The 19,101-nt window shown below is 43.5% G+C and overlaps 1 protein-coding gene across 1 annotated transcript in view; it reads left to right on the forward strand.

Annotated features, from left to right (window-relative positions):
- FAT1 (FAT tumor suppressor homolog 1 (Drosophila)) overlaps positions 1 to 19,101 on the forward strand; it is a 114,617-nt gene that overhangs the window by 76,899 nt on the left and 18,617 nt on the right. Inside the window, 9 exon segments of the mRNA NM_001190170.1 lie at positions 2,832 to 6,899; positions 7,443 to 7,639; positions 9,810 to 9,963; positions 11,050 to 11,283; positions 12,109 to 12,498; positions 13,899 to 14,113; positions 14,645 to 14,782; positions 17,485 to 17,628; positions 18,440 to 18,637. Coding sequence (NP_001177099.1) covers positions 2,832 to 6,899; positions 7,443 to 7,639; positions 9,810 to 9,963; positions 11,050 to 11,283; positions 12,109 to 12,498; positions 13,899 to 14,113; positions 14,645 to 14,782; positions 17,485 to 17,628; positions 18,440 to 18,637 — 5,738 coding nt within the window.

Below are 19,101 nucleotides of genomic sequence, written 5' to 3' on the forward strand. Positions count from 1 at the left end.
ATACCTTAAATGAAGTGCTGAATCTAACATATGGTTGTTAGAAATGATCGGAATATAGTATGAATATATTTATATAGAAATAAAAATATAGTACCTTAATGAATGTATTAATTTTTACAGCTACTGATTAAACCTCTTTGGTATTTATTTCTTTTCTTTTTCCATACATGTGTGAAAGTTGTTTCATTCAGTATTTGCCAAGTGTCACCTATGGGTCAGACACTTTTCTAGGCACAGGTGATAAAGTAATGAACAAAACAAGCCCTGTTTAAGTGGCGCTCACTTTCTAGTGGGAGAACAGATAAGAACAAAGTTGCAGTGTATGCTCTAAAGAAAAAACAGGGTAGGAGTTCCCATCGTGGCTCAGCAGAAACGAATCTGACCAGTATCCATGAGGATGCAGGTTTTGATCCCTGGCCTCGCTCAGTGGGTTAAGGATCTGGCGTTGCCGTGAGCTGTGGTGTAGGCCAGCAGCTGTAGCTCCAATTCAACCCCTAGCCTGGGATCTTCCATATGCTGCAAACGCGACCCTAAAAAGCCCTCTCCCCCCCAAAAAAAAACACCACAGGGTAATGGAACATGCTGAATGGGGAGGTCGTGGAAGGGGCATTTGGGCAGCATCTTAATGAATGAATGAACAAGTGGTGTGTGTGTGTGTGTGTGTTTGCGTGGAAGCAATGAGACTAGCTGGGGAAGACTGTTCCAAGAGAGGACCCAGTTCACGCAGAGGTCCTGAGATGAAAGTCTGCTCGCCCGACAGAAGAGCCTGCTCCACCAGACAAAAGCCATTCATTCCTCCTCTGTTTTTAAAGCTTGGAGATTTCACTGTAGAAAATAAAAGAGAAATACAGACAGATGAATGAATATAAAATATGGTAGGTGGGCCACTTTATTAGTACAGACATAGGAGAGTGAAGGCTGGGGATAAAGGCAGTTGTCCAGAGGTTTTTACAGTCCCTTGTGGTGGTCCAGGCAGCCGACCAGTCACAGCTTTGGAAATGGGAGGCCATGCACAGGTGGCTGAGAAAGGACCTTGGGATTCTGATGACTGACAAAAACACAATGAGAGAGAATCCAGGGTCACTGACTCTCATAAATGCAGACAGGCCGGAAATTGGCGTCTGAGAGGCCCGGCAGAAGCAGCCTGACCCGACTCGTGCACCAGGATTCAGCCCAGAGCTTCGTGGTGTGGAGACACTCTGGGCCTCTGTTCTGTGGCAGGCGAGGGCCTGGCCCTGGAGCCTGGATGCAGAGCCAGGCAGATTTAATGAAAACCAGACTGGGTCTGGCCTCAGAAGGAACAATCTTGGAGGTTTGGGAAATGGGCTAAAGGAAGGGAAAATGTGTTAAAGGCGGTGGAGGAAAAGTTGACTAGTAATGACGTTGGAGGAGGGAGTGCATGGTTAAGCCCCTGGTTGGCACATCACAGCGAGTGATTCTGGTCCATGAAAGACCACACTCGATTGCAAACCAGGAGGAACGCTGAGTTTGAGAAGGCAGTGAAGTGGCCCGTCAGCTTTGTTTGGGGTGTAATGGTTCATTGGGGGAAAATAAGTTCAGTTCTGTGACAAGTATGAATGAGTCTGGACTCTGTTTATAAAACAGGAAAGGGAAGAAGGGTTCATAGATGGATAGAATCCGAGGACCCTCACATGGCCTTGATCTTCCCTAAAAAGATAGCTTTACTAATTGCAAAACTGTAGGAAACTGCTGGTTTTGTCAGAAAGATTTCAGTCAGTGGCGCAAAACAATGGACTTGTTGTGGAGATACATGCACAGCTAAATACATGTAGACAGCATAGCTAGACATGGTCCAAAGAGAAGCAAGTAGAACAGTCTTAGAGTTTTCAGCCTCAGCACTGTTGACACTTTGGACCAAAAGATTCCTGGTTGTGAGGACCGTCCTGTGTATTTTAGGATGTTGAGCAGTATCCCTGGTCTCTACCCACCGGATGTTAGGAGCATGCTCTCCCCACAAGTAGCAGTCACCAAAAATGTGTCCAGACCTGGTCTAATGTCCCTTTCTGGGTGAAGTTGCCTGGAGTTGAGAACCACTCGCCTAGAAATTAAATTGATCTGAGAAAACTTCAGGGAGTATTCTTAAAATCTTCAAAACCTGCAAAGTAGGGCAGATCATACACAAGCTTATTCATCAATTCCCTAACTTGTAGGGAACAAACTCTTGAAGTTGATTAACTTTAATTGAAGTCTTCTTTTTCATGGTGAATAAGATTCTGTAGAATTTGCAAGTGATAAAAAAATATATCCCAAAGGGTGATATATTGACTCTTAGAAATTATTAACTGGGAGTTCCCGTCATGGCTCAGTGGTTAACGAATCTGACTAGGAACCATGAGGTTGCAGGTTTGATCCCTGCCCTTGCTCAGTGGGTTAAGGATCCGGCGTTGTCATGAGCTGTGGTGTAGGTCGCAGACACGGCTCAGATCCCACGTTGCTGTGGCTCTCGTGTAGGCCGGCGGCTACAGCTCCAGTGAGAACCCTAGCCTGGGAAACTCCACATGCCGCAGGTGTGGCCCTAGAAAAGACAAAAAAAAAAAAAAAAAAAAAAAGAAATTATTGACTATTTTATGGGAAGGATAACCATATCTTTCCACCGTACATTCCCAGTTCAACCAGAGAGTGAGTTTTGGCTTCAGGTATAGAGTGATATTTCTTACTTATCATAATTTATAGACAAAACAAAAGTTTGCCTTTAGGTGGATAAAAGTGAAACACATTGAAAAATGAGACAAGTTGAATGGAACACGTTCCTTTCAAACATTGATGGGTCCCTCTGTTTTCCTCTAACATGTTTTTTTCTCTCTTCCCAGGCAACATTGGAAATTCTTTTACAATTGATCCCATCCTGGGCTCCATAAAAACTGCCAAAGAATTAGATCGAAGTAAACAAGTGGAATATGACTTAATGGTAAAAGCTACAGATAAAGGCAACCCACCAATGAGTGAAATGACTTCTGTGCGAATCTTTGTCACCATCGCTGACAATGCCTCTCCCAAGTTTACATCAAAAGAATATTCTTTTGAAATTAGTGAAACAATCAGCATTGGGAGTTTCGTCGGAATGGTTACAGCTCATAGTCAGTCATCAGTGATTTATGAAATAAAAGATGGGAATATAGCTGATGCCTTTGATATTAATCCACATTCTGGAAGCATCATCACTCAGAAGGCTTTAGATTTTGAAACGTTGCCCGTTTACACATTGACAATACAAGGAACTAACATGGCTGGTTTGTCTACAAATACAACTGTTCTGGTGCATCTACAGGATGAAAACGACAACTCCCCAGTTTTTATGCAGTCAGAATACACAGGGCTCGTTAGCGAATCAGCTTCAATTAACAGCGTGGTCCTGACAGACAGGAATGTCCCATTAGTTATTCGAGCCACTGATGCGGATAAAGAATCAAATGCTTTGCTCGTCTATCACATTGTTGAACCATCTATACACAAATATTTTGCTATTGATTCTAGCACTGGTGCTATTCATACAGTACTGAGTTTGGACTATGAAGAAACGAGTACTTTTCACTTTACTGTACAAGTGCACGACATGGGCATACCACGTTTGTTTGCTGAGTATGCAGCCAATGTGACTATTCACGTAATCGACATTAATGACTGCCCTCCCGTGTTCTCCAAATCCTTATATGAAGCATCTCTTTTGTTGCCCACATACAAAGGAGTCAAGGTCATCACAGTAAATGCTACAGATGCTGATTCAAGCGCATTCTCACAGTTAATGTATTCCATCACCGAAGGCAACATCGGGGAGAAGTTCTCAATGGACCCCAAGACTGGGACTGTAACTGTACAGAACACAACTCACTTAAGGAGCCGCTATGAGTTAACTGTCAGAGCTTCTGATGGCAGATTTGCAAGCTTTACCTCTGTGAAAATTAATGTGAGAGAAAGCAAAGAAAGTCAGCTCAAGTTTACTCAAGACTTCTACTCTGCCACAGTGAAAGAGAATTCTACCGAAGCCAAAACGTTAGCTGTCATTACTGCTATTGGGAATCCAATCAATGAGCCCCTGTTTTATCATATCCTCAACCCGGATCGCAGGTTTAAAATCAGCCGCACTTCCGGAGTTCTCTCGACCACGGGGATACCGTTTGATCGGGAACAGCTGGAGACCTTTGACGTGGTGGTGGAAGTGACGCAGGAACGGAAGCCTTCGGCAGTGGCCCATGTCGTCGTGAAGGTCGTCATTGAAGACCAGAACGACAACGCGCCGGTGTTTGTCAACCTTCCTTACTACGCCGTTGTCAAGGTGGACACCGCCGTGGGCCAGATCATTCGCTACGTAACCGCCATTGACAGAGACAGCGGCCGGAATGGGGAAGTGCATTACTACCTCAAGGAACACCATGAACATTTCCAAATTGGATCTTCGGGTGAGATTTCGCTGAAAAAGCCATTTGAACCTGACACCTTAAATAAAGAGTATCTCATCACAGTGGTTGCAAAAGATGGAGGAAGCCCAGCTTTCTCGGCTGAAGTCATAGTTCCCATCACCGTCATGAATAAAGCCATGCCCGTGTTTGAAAAGCCTTTCTACAGCGCCGAGATTCCAGAGAACATACAGGTGCACAGCCCTGTCGTCCACGTACAAGCCAACAGTCCAGAGGGGCTGAAAGTGTTCTACAGCATCACGGACGGCGATCCTTTCAGCCAGTTCACTATTAACTTCAACACCGGAGTGATCAACGTCATAGCGCCTCTGGACTTTGAGTCCCACCCGGCGTACAAACTGAGCATCCGAGCAACTGACTCCCTGACCGGCGCTCACGCCGAGGTCTTTGTGGACATCGTAGTGGAAGACATCAATGACAACCCTCCCGTGTTCGTCCAGCAGTCCTATGCCGCCACCCTGTCCGAGGCCACTGTAATTGGAACATCCGTGGTCCAGGTCAGAGCAACAGATTCCGACTCAGAGCCAAACAGAGGGATTTCGTACCATATGTTTGGGAATCACAGCAAGAGTCATGATCATTTTCACATAGACAGCAGCACGGGTCTCATCTCGCTGGTCAGGACTTTGGATTATGAGCAGTTCCAGCAGCACAAGATTTTCGTCAGGGCTGTGGATGGCGGCATGCCCCCTCTGAGCAGCGAGGTGATTGTCACCGTGGATGTCACTGACCTCAATGATCACTCGCCACTGTTTGACCAACCAGTCTATGAGGCCAAAATTAGTGAGCACGCTGCCCACGGGCATTTTGTGACCTGTGTAAAAGCCTATGATGCAGACAGTTCAGACATAGACAAGTTGGAATATTCCATTCTCTCTGGCAATGATCATAAGAATTTTGTCGTTGACGGCAGGACGGGGATCATCACGCTTGCAAACCTGCGCCGGCAGGCCCTGAAGCCCTCCTACACCCTGCAGGTTTCCGTGTCAGATGGGGTTTTCAGAAGCTCAGCGCAGGTTCGTGTAACTGTGATTGGAGGCAATTTGCACAGTCCTGTTTTTCTCCAGAACGAATATGAAGTGGAGCTCGCCGAGAACGCTCCCTTGCACACCCTGGTGACTGAGGTTAAAGCGACTGACGGGGATTCGGGTATTTACGGCCAAGTGACCTACCATATTATAAATGACTTTGCCAAAGACAGGTTTTACACAAATGAGAGAGGACAGATCTTTACTTTAGAAAAACTCGATCGAGAAACCCCTGCAGAGAAAGTAATCCCGATTCGTTTCATGGCCAAGGATGCGGGTGGAAAAGTTGCTTTCTGCACCATTAACGTCATCCTCACAGACGACAATGATAACGCGCCGCAGTTTCGAGCAACCAAGTTTGAAGTAAACATCGGCTCCAATGTTCCCAAAGGGACGTCAGTCATCAAAGTCCTCGCCAGTGACGCTGATGAGGGATCCAATGCCGATGTCACCTATGCCATCGAAGCAGATTCCGAAAACGTTAAAGAGAATTTGGAAATTAACAGACTGTCTGGCATCATCACTACCAAGGAAAGCTTAGTTGGCTTAGAAAACGAGGTCTTCACTTTCTTTGTCAGAGCTGTGGATAACGGGTCTCCCCCCAAGGAATCTGTCGTCCCCGTCTATGTTAAAGTACTTCCACCGGAACTGCGACTCCCGAGATTTTCAGAACCATTTTACACCTATACAGTTTCGGAAGACGTGCCTATTGGTACAGAAATAGATCTCATCCGAGCAGAACACAGCGGGACCGTCCTTTACAGCCTTGTCAAAGGGAATACGCCCGAGAGCAACAGGGATGAGTTCTTTGTGATTGACAAGCAGAGTGGGAGGCTGAAACTGGAAAAGAGCCTGGACCACGAGGCGACTAAATGGTACCAGTTTTCTGTACTTGCCAGGTGCTCTCATGATGACTACGAGGTGGTGGCTTCGGTAGATGTGAGTATCCAAGTGAAAGATGCAAACGATAACAGCCCTGTCTTAGAGTCCAATCCCTATGAGGCATTTATTGTTGAAAACCTGCCAGCAGGGAGCAGAGTCATCCAGATCAGGGCGTCTGACCTGGATTCAGGAACTAACGGTCAAGTGATGTATAATCTAGATCAGTCACAAAGTGTCGAAGTCATTGAATCTTTTGCCATTAACATGGAAACAGGCTGGATTACAACCCTAAAGGAACTTGACCATGAAAAGAGAGACCGATACCAGATAAAGGTGGTTGCATCAGATCTCGGGGAAAAGGTTCAGCTCTCCTCCACTGCCATCGTGGATGTCACTGTCACCGATGTCAACGATAGCCCACCACGGTTCACGGCAGAGATTTATAAAGGGACTGTGAGTGAAGATGATCCACCAGGGGGCGTAATTGCCATCCTGAGTACTACAGATGCTGATTCTGAAGAGATTAACAGACAAGTTACCTATTACATAACAGGTAACACATTTACTGGTTTAATTTAAAATTAAATTGTATTGGAAGTATAAATCCTGAGATATGTATAGAAATTGGGATTTAACTCCCAGTGATTTTAGTATGTATCTAAAGTAAGTAGAAATAACATCTATTAAACTACATTTCAAGTTCTTTGCCTGAGCAAAGCCAATAGTTTCATTAGACTGATTTTGATTTTTGTGATTCATTCTGTTGTACTTTATACAGAGTGTATAAAAAATATATAATTAAAAAGGGAAAAAACTATAGTTTCAGTGAAGGCTAAAGTGTTGCTAATAGTCTATTTTATTTGGCTTAGTGTTATGTTTAAATAACATTTTAGTGCTGCTTTCTTTGTTTTTTGTTTTTTTGAGGGTGTGGTTTTTTGGGTTCTTTTTTTTTTACTAAATGGGCAAGCTAACATAACAAATTTAAATTAATTATTTTAAAAAAATCTTTAAAATCACAGTGTTTTATACAATTTCCCTTTTTACTTCCTCTTTTTTCAACAAATTTGACTGTCATCTTCTTCCATTGATTTAATAGGAGGAGATCCTTTGGGGCAGTTTGCTGTTGAAAATATACAGAATGAATGGAAGGTCTATGTCAAGAAACCTCTAGATCGGGAAAAAAGGGACAATTATCTTCTGACTATCACAGCAACTGATGGGACCTTCTCATCCAAAGCTATAGTTGAAGTGAAAGTTCTTGATGCAAATGACAACAGTCCTATTTGTGAAAAGGTAGGCTATTCTTTTTTTTTAAGATTATATATTACTAGTTCCAATTTCTTAGCTTTTCAGTAGGACTGTCATGTGGTGCTGTGCTGTAATTCAGATGTATTCCATTGTTCTCTCTCACGGTTTTAAGTCGAGATGAAAGTGAAATGGGGCAAGAGTTGGATTAGCTTCAGAACTACTTTTGGGGACTGCTAAATCACTGAAAAACCTCATTCAAAAATATTACAAATCATGGGTAGGATTGCTGTTGTACTTAATGCTAAACATGCTCTGTTAAGTTTTCATAAAGGTATTCCCATCATTTGGGGCCAGGTTACATATGGAGAAATAATAGGCCGGAAGTTCCTGATGCAAAGCTCTGTTGCTTTAAACAGAGTGTTTTTTGGGCCCTTGCTCTTCTGCTAGGAAAACTAAGAGATTCTCCGTGTGGCTTCTGCCCCTCTGGAGCCCATGATTTAGTATGAGGACAAACTATATCCTAAGGAAGAGCTGTCCCCATCTGAGGTTGCTCAGAAAGGGCGGGAGTGATCCCAGAGCTGCAGGATGAGAAAATGCTCAGCCTGGGAGGTGGTGATAAGATATCCAAGAGCAGGTGTGGGAGGCGGCGGGGCAGGAGGCTACACTGGCTTGTCAAGGCTTAAAGGACATTGCGGGGAGTTGGGAATCCCCAACGCCTTTCAGATGTGAAAGGTGGAGCTGGTGTGAACCAGGAGTAGAGAGAATCTGAATCTGGTGGTCTCATGTCCAGTTGGCTGAGGAAAAGTGAAAGCGGGGATGTAGGAAGTGGGTCGAGGTGCAGGGAACGAAAGGCAGATGATGCTACAAAGGGGAAACTGCTGGCACTTGGTCCCGCTTGGCCGTGGCAGCGCAGCAAGCGTTCAGTCAGGATTATAAAATTACTCCTGGAGGGATTGGGAGAGAGACCAAAGATAAGTCTGATAATTAGAGTCATTTGAGAGGATAGCAAAGAGGGGATGTTTTCTGGAAGGGAGGATTGTGGTATGTGTGTGTATCTTGTAGAAACTAAGTGTGTGTTTTATTTTTCAACACTTCTGTTACCTTTGGAATTAATAGAATTAGGACTTAGAATTTAGTAGAGTAATAGAATTAGAACTTAATAGAAATTAATAGAATAATAGACATAGAATTAATGATCATATAAATCATCAGTATTGCCAGACACCCCGTTTTACAGGTCAGAAATGTAGTTCAGTTAAAATCAAGCTCACATTAAGAAAATAAGTGTAACAACGTCTTGGCTGTTTGTCTTATGTTTTGGTTCATGACACGGATTTCTAAATAGTTGCAACTGGAAACAGCCATGCACTGTGTCTGAGAGCCAGGTCAGGGTTGAAGAGAGAGGAGGGTGGAGCAGGGTAATGGAAGAGCCCCGGCCTGAGCATCACTGGTTTCCCCTAGGCCTCAGGTGATCTGTTTTCTCCCACTGCCCGAGGTTCTCTTCTCTCAACTGCAGTTACTTGGCTGTGTGTTAAGAATGATGGCAAACAATTAATTCCTGTATTGGAAATAAGTAGACAGAATGTATCAGGCATTTATTCTCTCCAATTTTTAGGTAAATACAAAGTGCTAGGTATATTTTCTTATAAGAATTTAAATTTAGGAGTTCCCGTCAATTGAGCAGCTGAAACAAATCCGACTAAGAACCATGAGGTTGCAGGTTCGCTCCCTGGCATCATTCAGTGGGTTGAGGATCTGGCGTCGCCATGAGCTGTGGTGTAGGTTGCAGACGCGGCTCGGATCCCGCGTCGCTGTGGCTGTGGCGTAGGCCAGCAGCTACAGCTCCGATTCGACCCCTAGCCTGGGAAACTCCATATGCCGTGGGTGCAGCCCTAAAAAGCAAAAAAAAAAAAAAAAAAAAAAAGGAATTTAAATTTAAATATGAAACCAGGTCAAAGACAAAGAATTCAGAATTACATAGGTTTTAAATGTCAGGCCAGACTCTTCCAGTGTATGGAGTCGTTAACTGTTACATGCCTCCTCTTTGTTTTAAATGTGTTTGGTAAGAAAAATAATTTTGCAAGCTCCTCGGATTTTAATTTTAGTCATTTCCCATGTGTGGTGTGACCACAGCTAAATGATTTCTCTTATTCCCTTGACGGTCATGTTAAGTTTCAATGTTTTATGTTAACACTGTCGTTTAAAATCTTCGTAGACTTTATATTCTGACATGATTCCAGAAGATGCCTTTCCTGGGAAATTGATCATGCAGGTCTCCGCTACAGATGCAGATATCCGTTCCAACGCTGAAATTACTTACACATTATTTGGTCCAGGTGCAGAAAAATTCAAACTAAATCCAGACACAGGTAAAGGTGGAGTGTGGGGCAAAACTAATTGTGTTCCAATGGGTCACATATGCGGGTAGCTTTTAATCACACAGAAAACTTGAAATTACATTTTGTTCTTATCGGATTTACTCTTAATGCTACAAAAAATGGCACCTTTTAGAAATGTAAATAACAATTCAATGTGTAAAATTTGTGGTGAGATAAAAATTATCAGCAACAATATCACCTGCTTGAACTGAGGATTTAAAATGTATAAGTTTTTTATATCACCGTCTTTAAAAAAAGGCGGAAGTTAAAGTATATGTCAAACTTTCTGCTTTGTCCATTTTATATATAGCTTGTTTTCTTCAATTTATGACCCTAAATTTATAATTTAACATATTCATTTAAATGATTCATGGTATATTTCTTATTTTAAAATCGCTAGGGTTATTTTTCTCTTAAAATTTGTAATTTGTGAAAATGAGGGTCAAGTAACAGTTAAACTCCCCTCCCAAATTAATTATAAACATTCGAAGGGAGTTCCCGTCGTGGCACAGTGGAAACGAATCCGACTTGGAACCATGAGGTTTCGGGTTCAATCCCTGGCCTCGCTCAGTGGGTTAAGGATCCGGTGTTGCTGTGAGCTGTGGTGTAGGTCACAGGCATAGCTCGGATCCTGCATTGCTATCTATGGCTGTGGCTGACAGCTGTAGCTTTGATTAGATTCTCTAGCCTGGGAGCTCCATATGCTGCGGGTATGGCCCTAAAAAGCGAAGAAAAAAAGAAAATTATAAACATATGAATCTAACTTTTGAGTCAGTTTTTAAATATTTCGAATTTGGTAATTTGGTAGCTGTTTTGCTTTTCAACATTATCTATAATGCAAGAGGCCCTGGCTTGAAATATTTTTTGACTCAGAGCTGGCACCTGGCAGGGTTTGAAAACCTCCAACTCAGATAGTTCCCACAGCTGTTGACTCTGTCACTGATAAAATTGTTCTCCAAAGAAAGGCTGTTATTCAGATTTTGTAAACGTAAGAGAAAAGCGGAAAAAAAGAAAAGGCGCTGTTGCAGTTCACGTCTTAAGTTTCCAGCGCGTCCATTTATTTTCATTCACATTTAGGTGAATTAAAAACATCTGCTCCCCTCGATCGTGAGGAGCAAGCAACTTATAATCTCCTGGTCAAGGCCACCGATGGAGGCGGAAGATTCTGTCAGGCCAACATTGTGCTCACCTTAGAGGATGTGAACGACAACGCCCCCGAGTTCTCTGCTGATCCTTACACCATTACCGTGTTTGAAAACACAGAGCCCGGCACACTGTTGACAAGAGTACAGGCCACGGACGCGGATGCAGGTATCGGCATGTGATGCTTTTGCCGTCGAAAGATGCACTGAGACCTCAGGGGCCTGTTTTAAAACATGTCCCACATTCAGCCCATTTAACGTACCCTACGTCGTGCATGTCGAATGACTTATTGTTGTGTTAGCATTTTAAAAATGGAATGAAATCTTCAGAATAATGGATTCATTTTTAATGACTGCTTAAAGTCTTAAAATTGTGCTAAATGTGCTTACTGCTGTAGAGTATCTCTGGTGCCCCTAAAATTCTGGATAGTAATGAGATAAACTGATCTTTATATCCCATTGAGTTAATTAGCGAAGTGTTGTTTTTTGAGAATAAAGCGTTAGTAACAAAGAGATTTAATATCATGGGACATAACAGAAGCAAATGATATACTGTGATATAGTTTTATAGGCTTTTCAAATTTTTTATGGAGAAAATAAGACTCTAAGATATGTATTCATGGCATTTTGATGAACGAAAATAACTTATTCAGTCATTCTAATACTGAAGAATTAGATGAATAGTAAAAATGTTGCTTTTCAAATAAATCTTTATTACTGAGGCTAAATAATAAATAGGCTTAATTTTTAAAGATCTACTAGGTATTAGATAATTTCCTATGTAACATAGTCTTTTAAAGCCGGATAGCTATGAAATTATATTGTTTTAATTCAGAGAATTACTGACTTAAAAGTTTACATTTTTAAGAGTCAAGACTTTAAATAATATGTATTAGCATTTCCCTCTTTTCATATGGCTTTTACATGTTTTTGTAAAAAAATTAATTTGTTTACATCTCTTGAAACGTTCCGACATGATGTCATGTCTTGACAGGATTGAATCGGAAGATATCCTACTCGCTGATTGACTCTGCTGATGGGCAGTTCTCCATTAATGAAGTATCTGGAATCATTCAATTAGAAAAGCCTTTGGATAGAGAGCTACAGGCAGTTTACACTCTAAGTTTGAAAGCCGTAGATCACGGTTTGCCAAGGAGGTTGACAGCCACCGGCACCGTTGTTGTGTCCGTTTTGGATATAAATGACAACCCACCCGTGTTTGAATACCGTGAATATGGTGCCACAGTGTCCGAGGACGTTCTCATTGGAACAGAAGTCCTTCAGGTGTACGCCGCGAGTCGGGATATTGAAGCAAATGCAGAAATCACCTACTCGATAATAAGTGGGAACGAACATGGGAAGTTCAGCATTGATTCGAAAACAGGTAACCCTCTAGGCAAACCAGAGGAAGCCCTTTCTGCTGCGGGAAAGGCTAGATTCACCTGGCACTTTACCTGCTCACAAGTGACTGGTCTTAAACTATCCACAGGGACCCTAAAAAGAGGAATCTCAAGTTTTCTTGGTATCATAATTTTCAGTGGGATTCGAAGTGGTTTAGAAGACTTTAAACAGAAGTTCTATGTAATAAAATACATTTCTGGCATATCCATTATAACTGTCAGCAAGTCAAATGGAAAATCAAAGCATTACCCTCTAGTAATTTAGTCAAGATATAAGATGAGGTAATCGGTAAAGATAAAGAGTGGAAGATAGAAGATTTTGCGTAATGGCTCCTTTTTACGCCCCACGTGGAGCGCATGTGAAGTAACTTCTCAGATGCGACAGTGGTCTCAACCTCTTTGATCTTAGTTTCAATAGGGGCATCTGATAATTCGTTAAATTGACTTTTTCATTACACTAGTTGTGGACAACAAAGTCCACAGACTGAGTTCCTTACTGAGTGACTGCAACCAAGGTGAAAAGTCATTGAGCTGTTGACTCCGGCTGCATAAATACCTGTGTAGTCTGTTAATCTGTTGTTTAAAATATCTGTGAGTCTTAGAACACTGTAAAAATAATTGCTCCCTTCGAATATTGAATTGTGACTATTTCAGATGAAGGGTAGATGTATGATGATGCTATTTTAAAATGTTATTATTAGCACATATCATCAAATTGTTATTTTTAGGGCTCTTTAGGATTGACTATAACGAAGTGAAAAGATGTTAAAGGAGTTAATTATTAAATCAGAATGGGATTTCATTAAAATGATAGGATGTAAATAGTTATTCTGAAGATTTTAAAGAAGGATACCTATTTATGTAAAAGAAAAAGTGTGCGAAGGAAAAGAACCAAAAAGCCAAAGAATAGAATTTTTATGTTTTCTGTTTCATTAAAGTCTGTAATAAACTATCATTTAGAAGAGATAAGAAATGGAATCATTTTTATAGGGAGTTCCCATCTCGGCTCAGTGGTTAACGAATCCAACTAGGAACCATGAAGTTTCGGGTTGGCTCCCTGGCCTTGCTCGGTGGGTTAAGGATCCGGCGTTGCCGTAAGCTGTGTTGTAGGTTGCAAGAAATGGGATCATTTTTTATAGACAGGGATGTAAGGAGGGCTGACTAGGAAGGCAATTTAAATATCACATTGTCACAAATGTGATTAAGGAAAACAAGTAAGATTCCAAGGATGTGCACATTTATGTTTTAATTGTTGAAACAAGAAGTTAGAGAACGTACATAAATGAAGATTAAATTTGTCTAGAAGCGTTGTCTGCTTCAGTTATAAGGAGGAGAAAGTGGTGGCATTTTAAAGCACCGGCAGTCATTTCGGTTTTCTTTTCAGGGGCCATCTTTATCATTGAGAACCTGGACTACGAAAGCTCTCACGAGTATTACCTGACTGTGGAAGCCACTGATGGAGGCACGCCTTCACTCAGCGATGTCGCAACTGTGAACATTAATGTAACAGACATCAATGACAACACCCCAGTGTTCAGCCAAGACACCTACACGGCAGTGATCAGCGAAGACGCTGTCCTCGAACAGTCTGTCATTACGGTGCGTGCCTTCCCGTACGGTTTTCTCCTGTGTCTCTGTAAGAGTTTTTAGTGAGATCGATCCAGGTTTTGTAGTGGCTTTACTTGAAAATAATTGGAGGCTAGAGAAGTGTCTTTTGTTAGCCCATTCAATTATTGACTCTATTATAAAACAGTCGCCTTGAAACAGCTAGCTGTTGGACATTCCCGTCGTGGCTCAGTGGTTAACGCATCCGACTAGGAACCATGAGGTTGAGGGTTCGATCCCTGCCCTTGCTCAGTGGGTTAAGGATCCAGCGGTGCCGTAAGCTGTGGTGTAGGTCGCAGACTCGGCTTGGATCCCGCGTTGCTGTGGCTCTGGCATAGGCCGGCAGCTACAGCTCCAATTAGACCCCTCGCCTGGGAACCTCCATATGCCGAGGGAGCGGCCCAAGAAATGGCAAGAAGACAAAAAAAAAAAAAAAAAAAACTAGCTGTTGACATCAGAGATGTGCTTACTAGACTTCTGTCATTTCCTTAAAGGCCTCCTAAACAAGAGTGTGATGTTTTTTAGGTTATGGCCGATGATGCTGATGGACCTTCAAACAGCCACATCCACTATTCAATTATAGACGGCAACCAGGGAAGTCCGTTTACAATCGACCCTGCAAGGGGAGAAGTGAAAGTGACCAGACTTCTAGACCGGGAAGCAGTAAGTAGAAAAATCTGACTTAAGTTGTTTACAACTTATCAGATCAATAGATGGAAGTGCCTTATATTCACCGCTACTGACATTTTGGGAAGTGTCTAAAGGGTAGAACCAGCCTTGTTCTCAGGAAGTGACAAGCCAGATAGAAAAACTTGAAAGGCAATTGTATGCAAAGCTCCAGAATATGTGATGTTTCATACTAATAAGACGTTTGGGCAATAAAAGTTTATATTCTAGTTGAAATTACTGTTGGCACCAGTGTTTTGAGACACTTCATGGAGCTAGAAGCAGAGTTTTAAATGATAGCAGAGATTTGGGAAACCATAGTGTTGAGAGAAGAGAATTCCCTGTGAGGAACTGGAGTAAAGGATAGAGAAGGAAGATGGGGGTGTATTTAGGTGGTTGTGGCGGAGTGGAATAATCACGCAAACCGGTGAGGGAGATAAGACAGAGGAAGTGTTTTAGGGACAGATCACAGGTCCCAGACTACACCAGGATGGTGGGTTCTGGCTGGTGCTGCAGGCGTGGGGGAGTGAGTGGTGTTTGTGAGCTGGGGCACAGGGCACAGGGAGTGCCCGCAACACAGCAGGTTTGAGTTGTTCAGAGCAGTGAGAGGCCAGCGAGGTGGGAGGTCCATTGACAGCATCATGAGGCACCACAAATGCGAATTGGGAAATTGCAGTGACAATTGAGTGAAAAGACAAGTGCAGAGGAGCTCCTGTTGCGACTCAGTGGTACGAACCTGACTAGGAACCGTGAGGTTGCGGGTTTGATCCCTGGCCTCGCTCACTGGGTTAAGGATTCGGCGTTGCTGTGAGCTGTAGTATAGGTCATAGACGCAGCTTAGATTGGTGTTGAGCTGCTGTGGCTGTGGTGTATAATCTGGCAGCTATAGCTCTCATTGACCCCTAGCCTGGGAACTTCATATGCCGTGGGTACAGCCCTAAAAAGCAAAAAAACAAAACAAAACAAAACAAAAAAGACAAGTGCAGGAACTTGTAGAGGAAAAAATAGGATCCACAGAGCTTAGATGTGGCCCTACCCAGAGAGCAGTGGTGGCAGACAACTGGCTGGTGTTGCCGAGACTGGGTATCATTAAAGAAGAGCAGGGAAGTCACAGGGGCATGAGCTTATTAGCACTGGGAGATATGGTTGAATGCAGTTTTCCATATGCTGAGTTTTAGGAGAAAGTGGCGTGTTCAAGTAAAACTATTCAGCCAGCATTTGGAGATTTTAGTCAAACACAAGAGACTTAAAAGTGGAAAATACAGATCCTGCACATGCCTCTGGAGGTGAGTTTGGAAGTGATCTGAGGTGTTGAGATCAGTGTGAGGAAATGAGAAAGAAGCAAGCCAGGCTGAACTTCCCTCCTTCCTTCCACGTACTCATCTGCCCACACAGCCAGGAGGGGAGCTGCCTCAGAGGTAACAATGTGAAGGCGAAGTGAAAAAGCCTTGGTTTGGGGAATTAAATGGGCAAAGATGATAGAAGACTAATTTCTGAAGATAGTGGGTAAATCCAAGATGAGAGGAATTTGTGAAGGTAGTGATGAGATATCTCATTGAAGTTTCAATTGTTGAATTACTTTTCTGACCTATTATTTTTGAGTAGGGACTTTTTTTTTTTTTTTTTTTTTTTTGCTTTTTAGGGCCAGACCCTCGGCATACGGAGGTTCCCAGGCTAGGGGTCGAATGAGAGCTATAGCTGCCAGACTACACCACAGCCACAGCAATGCCAGATCTGAGCCGCATCTGCTGTCTACACCACAGCTGATGGCAACCAGATCCTTAACCCACTGAGCAAGGCCAGGGATTGAACCCACAACCTCATGGTTCCTAGTCGGGTTCGTTTCCTCTGAGCCACAACGGAAACTCCTTGAGTAGGGACTTTCTAAGAGACTTTGGGAAGCATAACTAGTACGCTTAGTATTGCAGTACTGCTGGGCAGAACAAGATTGAATATTTTTGACTGAAACACTTCTGAGATCCTCTAATATATTGATATCCATTAGGAGGTAGGACAGAGAGGTCCTGTGGCGTTCACGTAGAGTTTGCTAAGCCAAGTCGCCCTTTTTTTGTTGGACTATCTTGCAGGACCGATATTCTGGGGTTTAGCCAGCTTCCTAGCCTCTTCACTGCTCACTCTGGAAGAAAGGCCACCTCACTTACTTACCATCTTTTGGAGGAAGTCACGAAGAGAGAGTCTTGGGAGATTTTAGATAGTTGATTGTAAACCAAGTGTGACGCTGATGGGCAGAGGAGCTGGCATGTCCTAAGTGTTGAGTGAGCGCCCTAAGGGTTGGGGGTAGCTTGATGTGTCTGTCTGCTTCTGACAGAGTCTCAGGTGGCTCTCTCTGCATTACCAAAGCAACAGTCTTTGACATCTCTTTACCATTTTTCTCATCATTTGTATTACTTTTCTGTCTTAATATCTATTAATAGATCTCTAAGTTTTCGAAGTGAGAATACTTCATGGAATGAGTACTTTTTTGAGAAGCACTGGGAGTTCTCATCACTCTCAGTAACTTTTTCTGTTGAGCAGACGTGCTTTTTGAAGATGCTTAGCAGTGGTGTGCTTGTTGGTAGGTTAGGGAATCGCTGTGCCTCAGCCCCCCTCCCAGTGGTCAGCAGCACTCTTCAGCCTGAACCCTGTTCTTTGGCCTTGTGCAGATGCACACACACTCTTTTTGTCTTGTCCCCGAAAAGGTTTCAGGCTACACGCTCACGGTGCAGGCCTCTGACAACGGCAGCCCACCCAGAGTCAACACGACCACCGTGAACATTGACGTGTCAGACATCAACGACAACGCTCCCGTCTTCTCCAAGGGAAACCACAGTGTCATCATCCAGGTGACCTTGGGCCGGAGGGCCACTGACTGCATCCCTGTTGAAATAAGCGCTTTCCTTGGCCTCAGTTGCTTGTTTGAAATATCTTCCCTGTCCAAAGACTACTTCTGAGGAAAAGGAGAAGAGTGACACCCATTCTAGGGGCTCCATCCATACTAAAAGATGAGCGTTTCTGAGATGCTTTGAGCTACTGTCAGTAGCTTGATGCTTTTCCTTTTCTTTCTTTCTTTGTGTCTTTTTTAGGACCCCTCCTGCAGCATACGGAAGCTCCCAGGCCTGGGTTCCGATTGGAGCTGCAGCCCCCAGCCTATGTCACAGCCACAGCAACACAGGACCCGAGCTGCATCTGTGACCACACACCACAGCTCATAGCAATACCGGATCCTTAACCCACACGGAGCAAGGGCAGGGATCCATCAAACCCGAGTCCTCCTGGATGCTAATTGGGTTTGTTATCCCTGAACCACAACAGGAGCTCCTTGAGTAGCTCGGTTCTTAATCTTACCTTCTGTGGTCCTTGCATTTCTTCTGGCCCCTCTTGTCCTTGCTTCTCCCTCCTACTCCTCGTCCAAACACCTCCCCTTCCTCCCCCACACCTTCCTTCTCCGACACCTCCCCTCCCCTCCGCCCCCTCCTTCTCCACCCCCTTCTCTTTCCTCTCCTTCCCATCACCACCACCTCTCCCCTCTCCCCCTTCTCCTTTCCGATGGAGCATCAGTACGTCTTTGTTTTCTGTACGTCTCACGTTATAGAACACTTGCGTGTGTGACGTGGGGTTTTGTTGAAAGTTGTGCGGTTCTCTTACCCTGTGCAGGAAAATAAGCCCGTGGGGTCCAGCGTGCTGCAGCTGGTCGTGACGGACAGGGACTCCTCTCACAACGGCCCGCCCTTCTTCTTCAGCATCGTGAGCGGAAACGAGGAGGGCACCTTTGAAGTTAACCAGCAGGGAGCCCTCCTGACCTCAGCCGCCATAAATAGGAAAGTGAAAGATCATTACTTACTGCATGTCAAGGTACGGAAGTCTTTCTTAGTGATTTTATTGTGGATGCGTGGAGAAGAGCTGCTTTCGTGATTATCTTCTCCTGTGTCAACAGGTTACATTTTATGAGAAGACAAAACTGAATGAAGATGATGGTCCTTTTTTTTGTTTCCTTGTCAGACCTTCATTTTTATCCCATAGCACTTTGTGGGGACTTGATAAGTTCATTTGGTTACTTATAAATTTCAGCACATTAGTGAAAGGGCTAGAAGGAGGTTTATCCTGTCCCTTTATACTGCTTCTCACGTGGAGAATTCAGTATCTAACAACTGGTAATGTTTTAGCCCTTGAACAACGTAAATGTATGTTTATTATAAGAAGTTGTAGGAGTTCCCGTTGTGGCTCAGTGGTAACAGACTCGACTTGTATCCACGAGGACGTGGGTTCGATCCCTGACCTGACTCAAGCGGGTTAAAGCTCTGGCGTTGCCATGAGCT

The sequence above is a fragment of the Sus scrofa genome, chromosome 17, assembly GCF_000003025.6.
Source record: "Sus scrofa isolate TJ Tabasco breed Duroc chromosome 17, Sscrofa11.1, whole genome shotgun sequence".
Taxonomy (NCBI): domain Eukaryota; kingdom Metazoa; phylum Chordata; class Mammalia; order Artiodactyla; family Suidae; genus Sus; species Sus scrofa.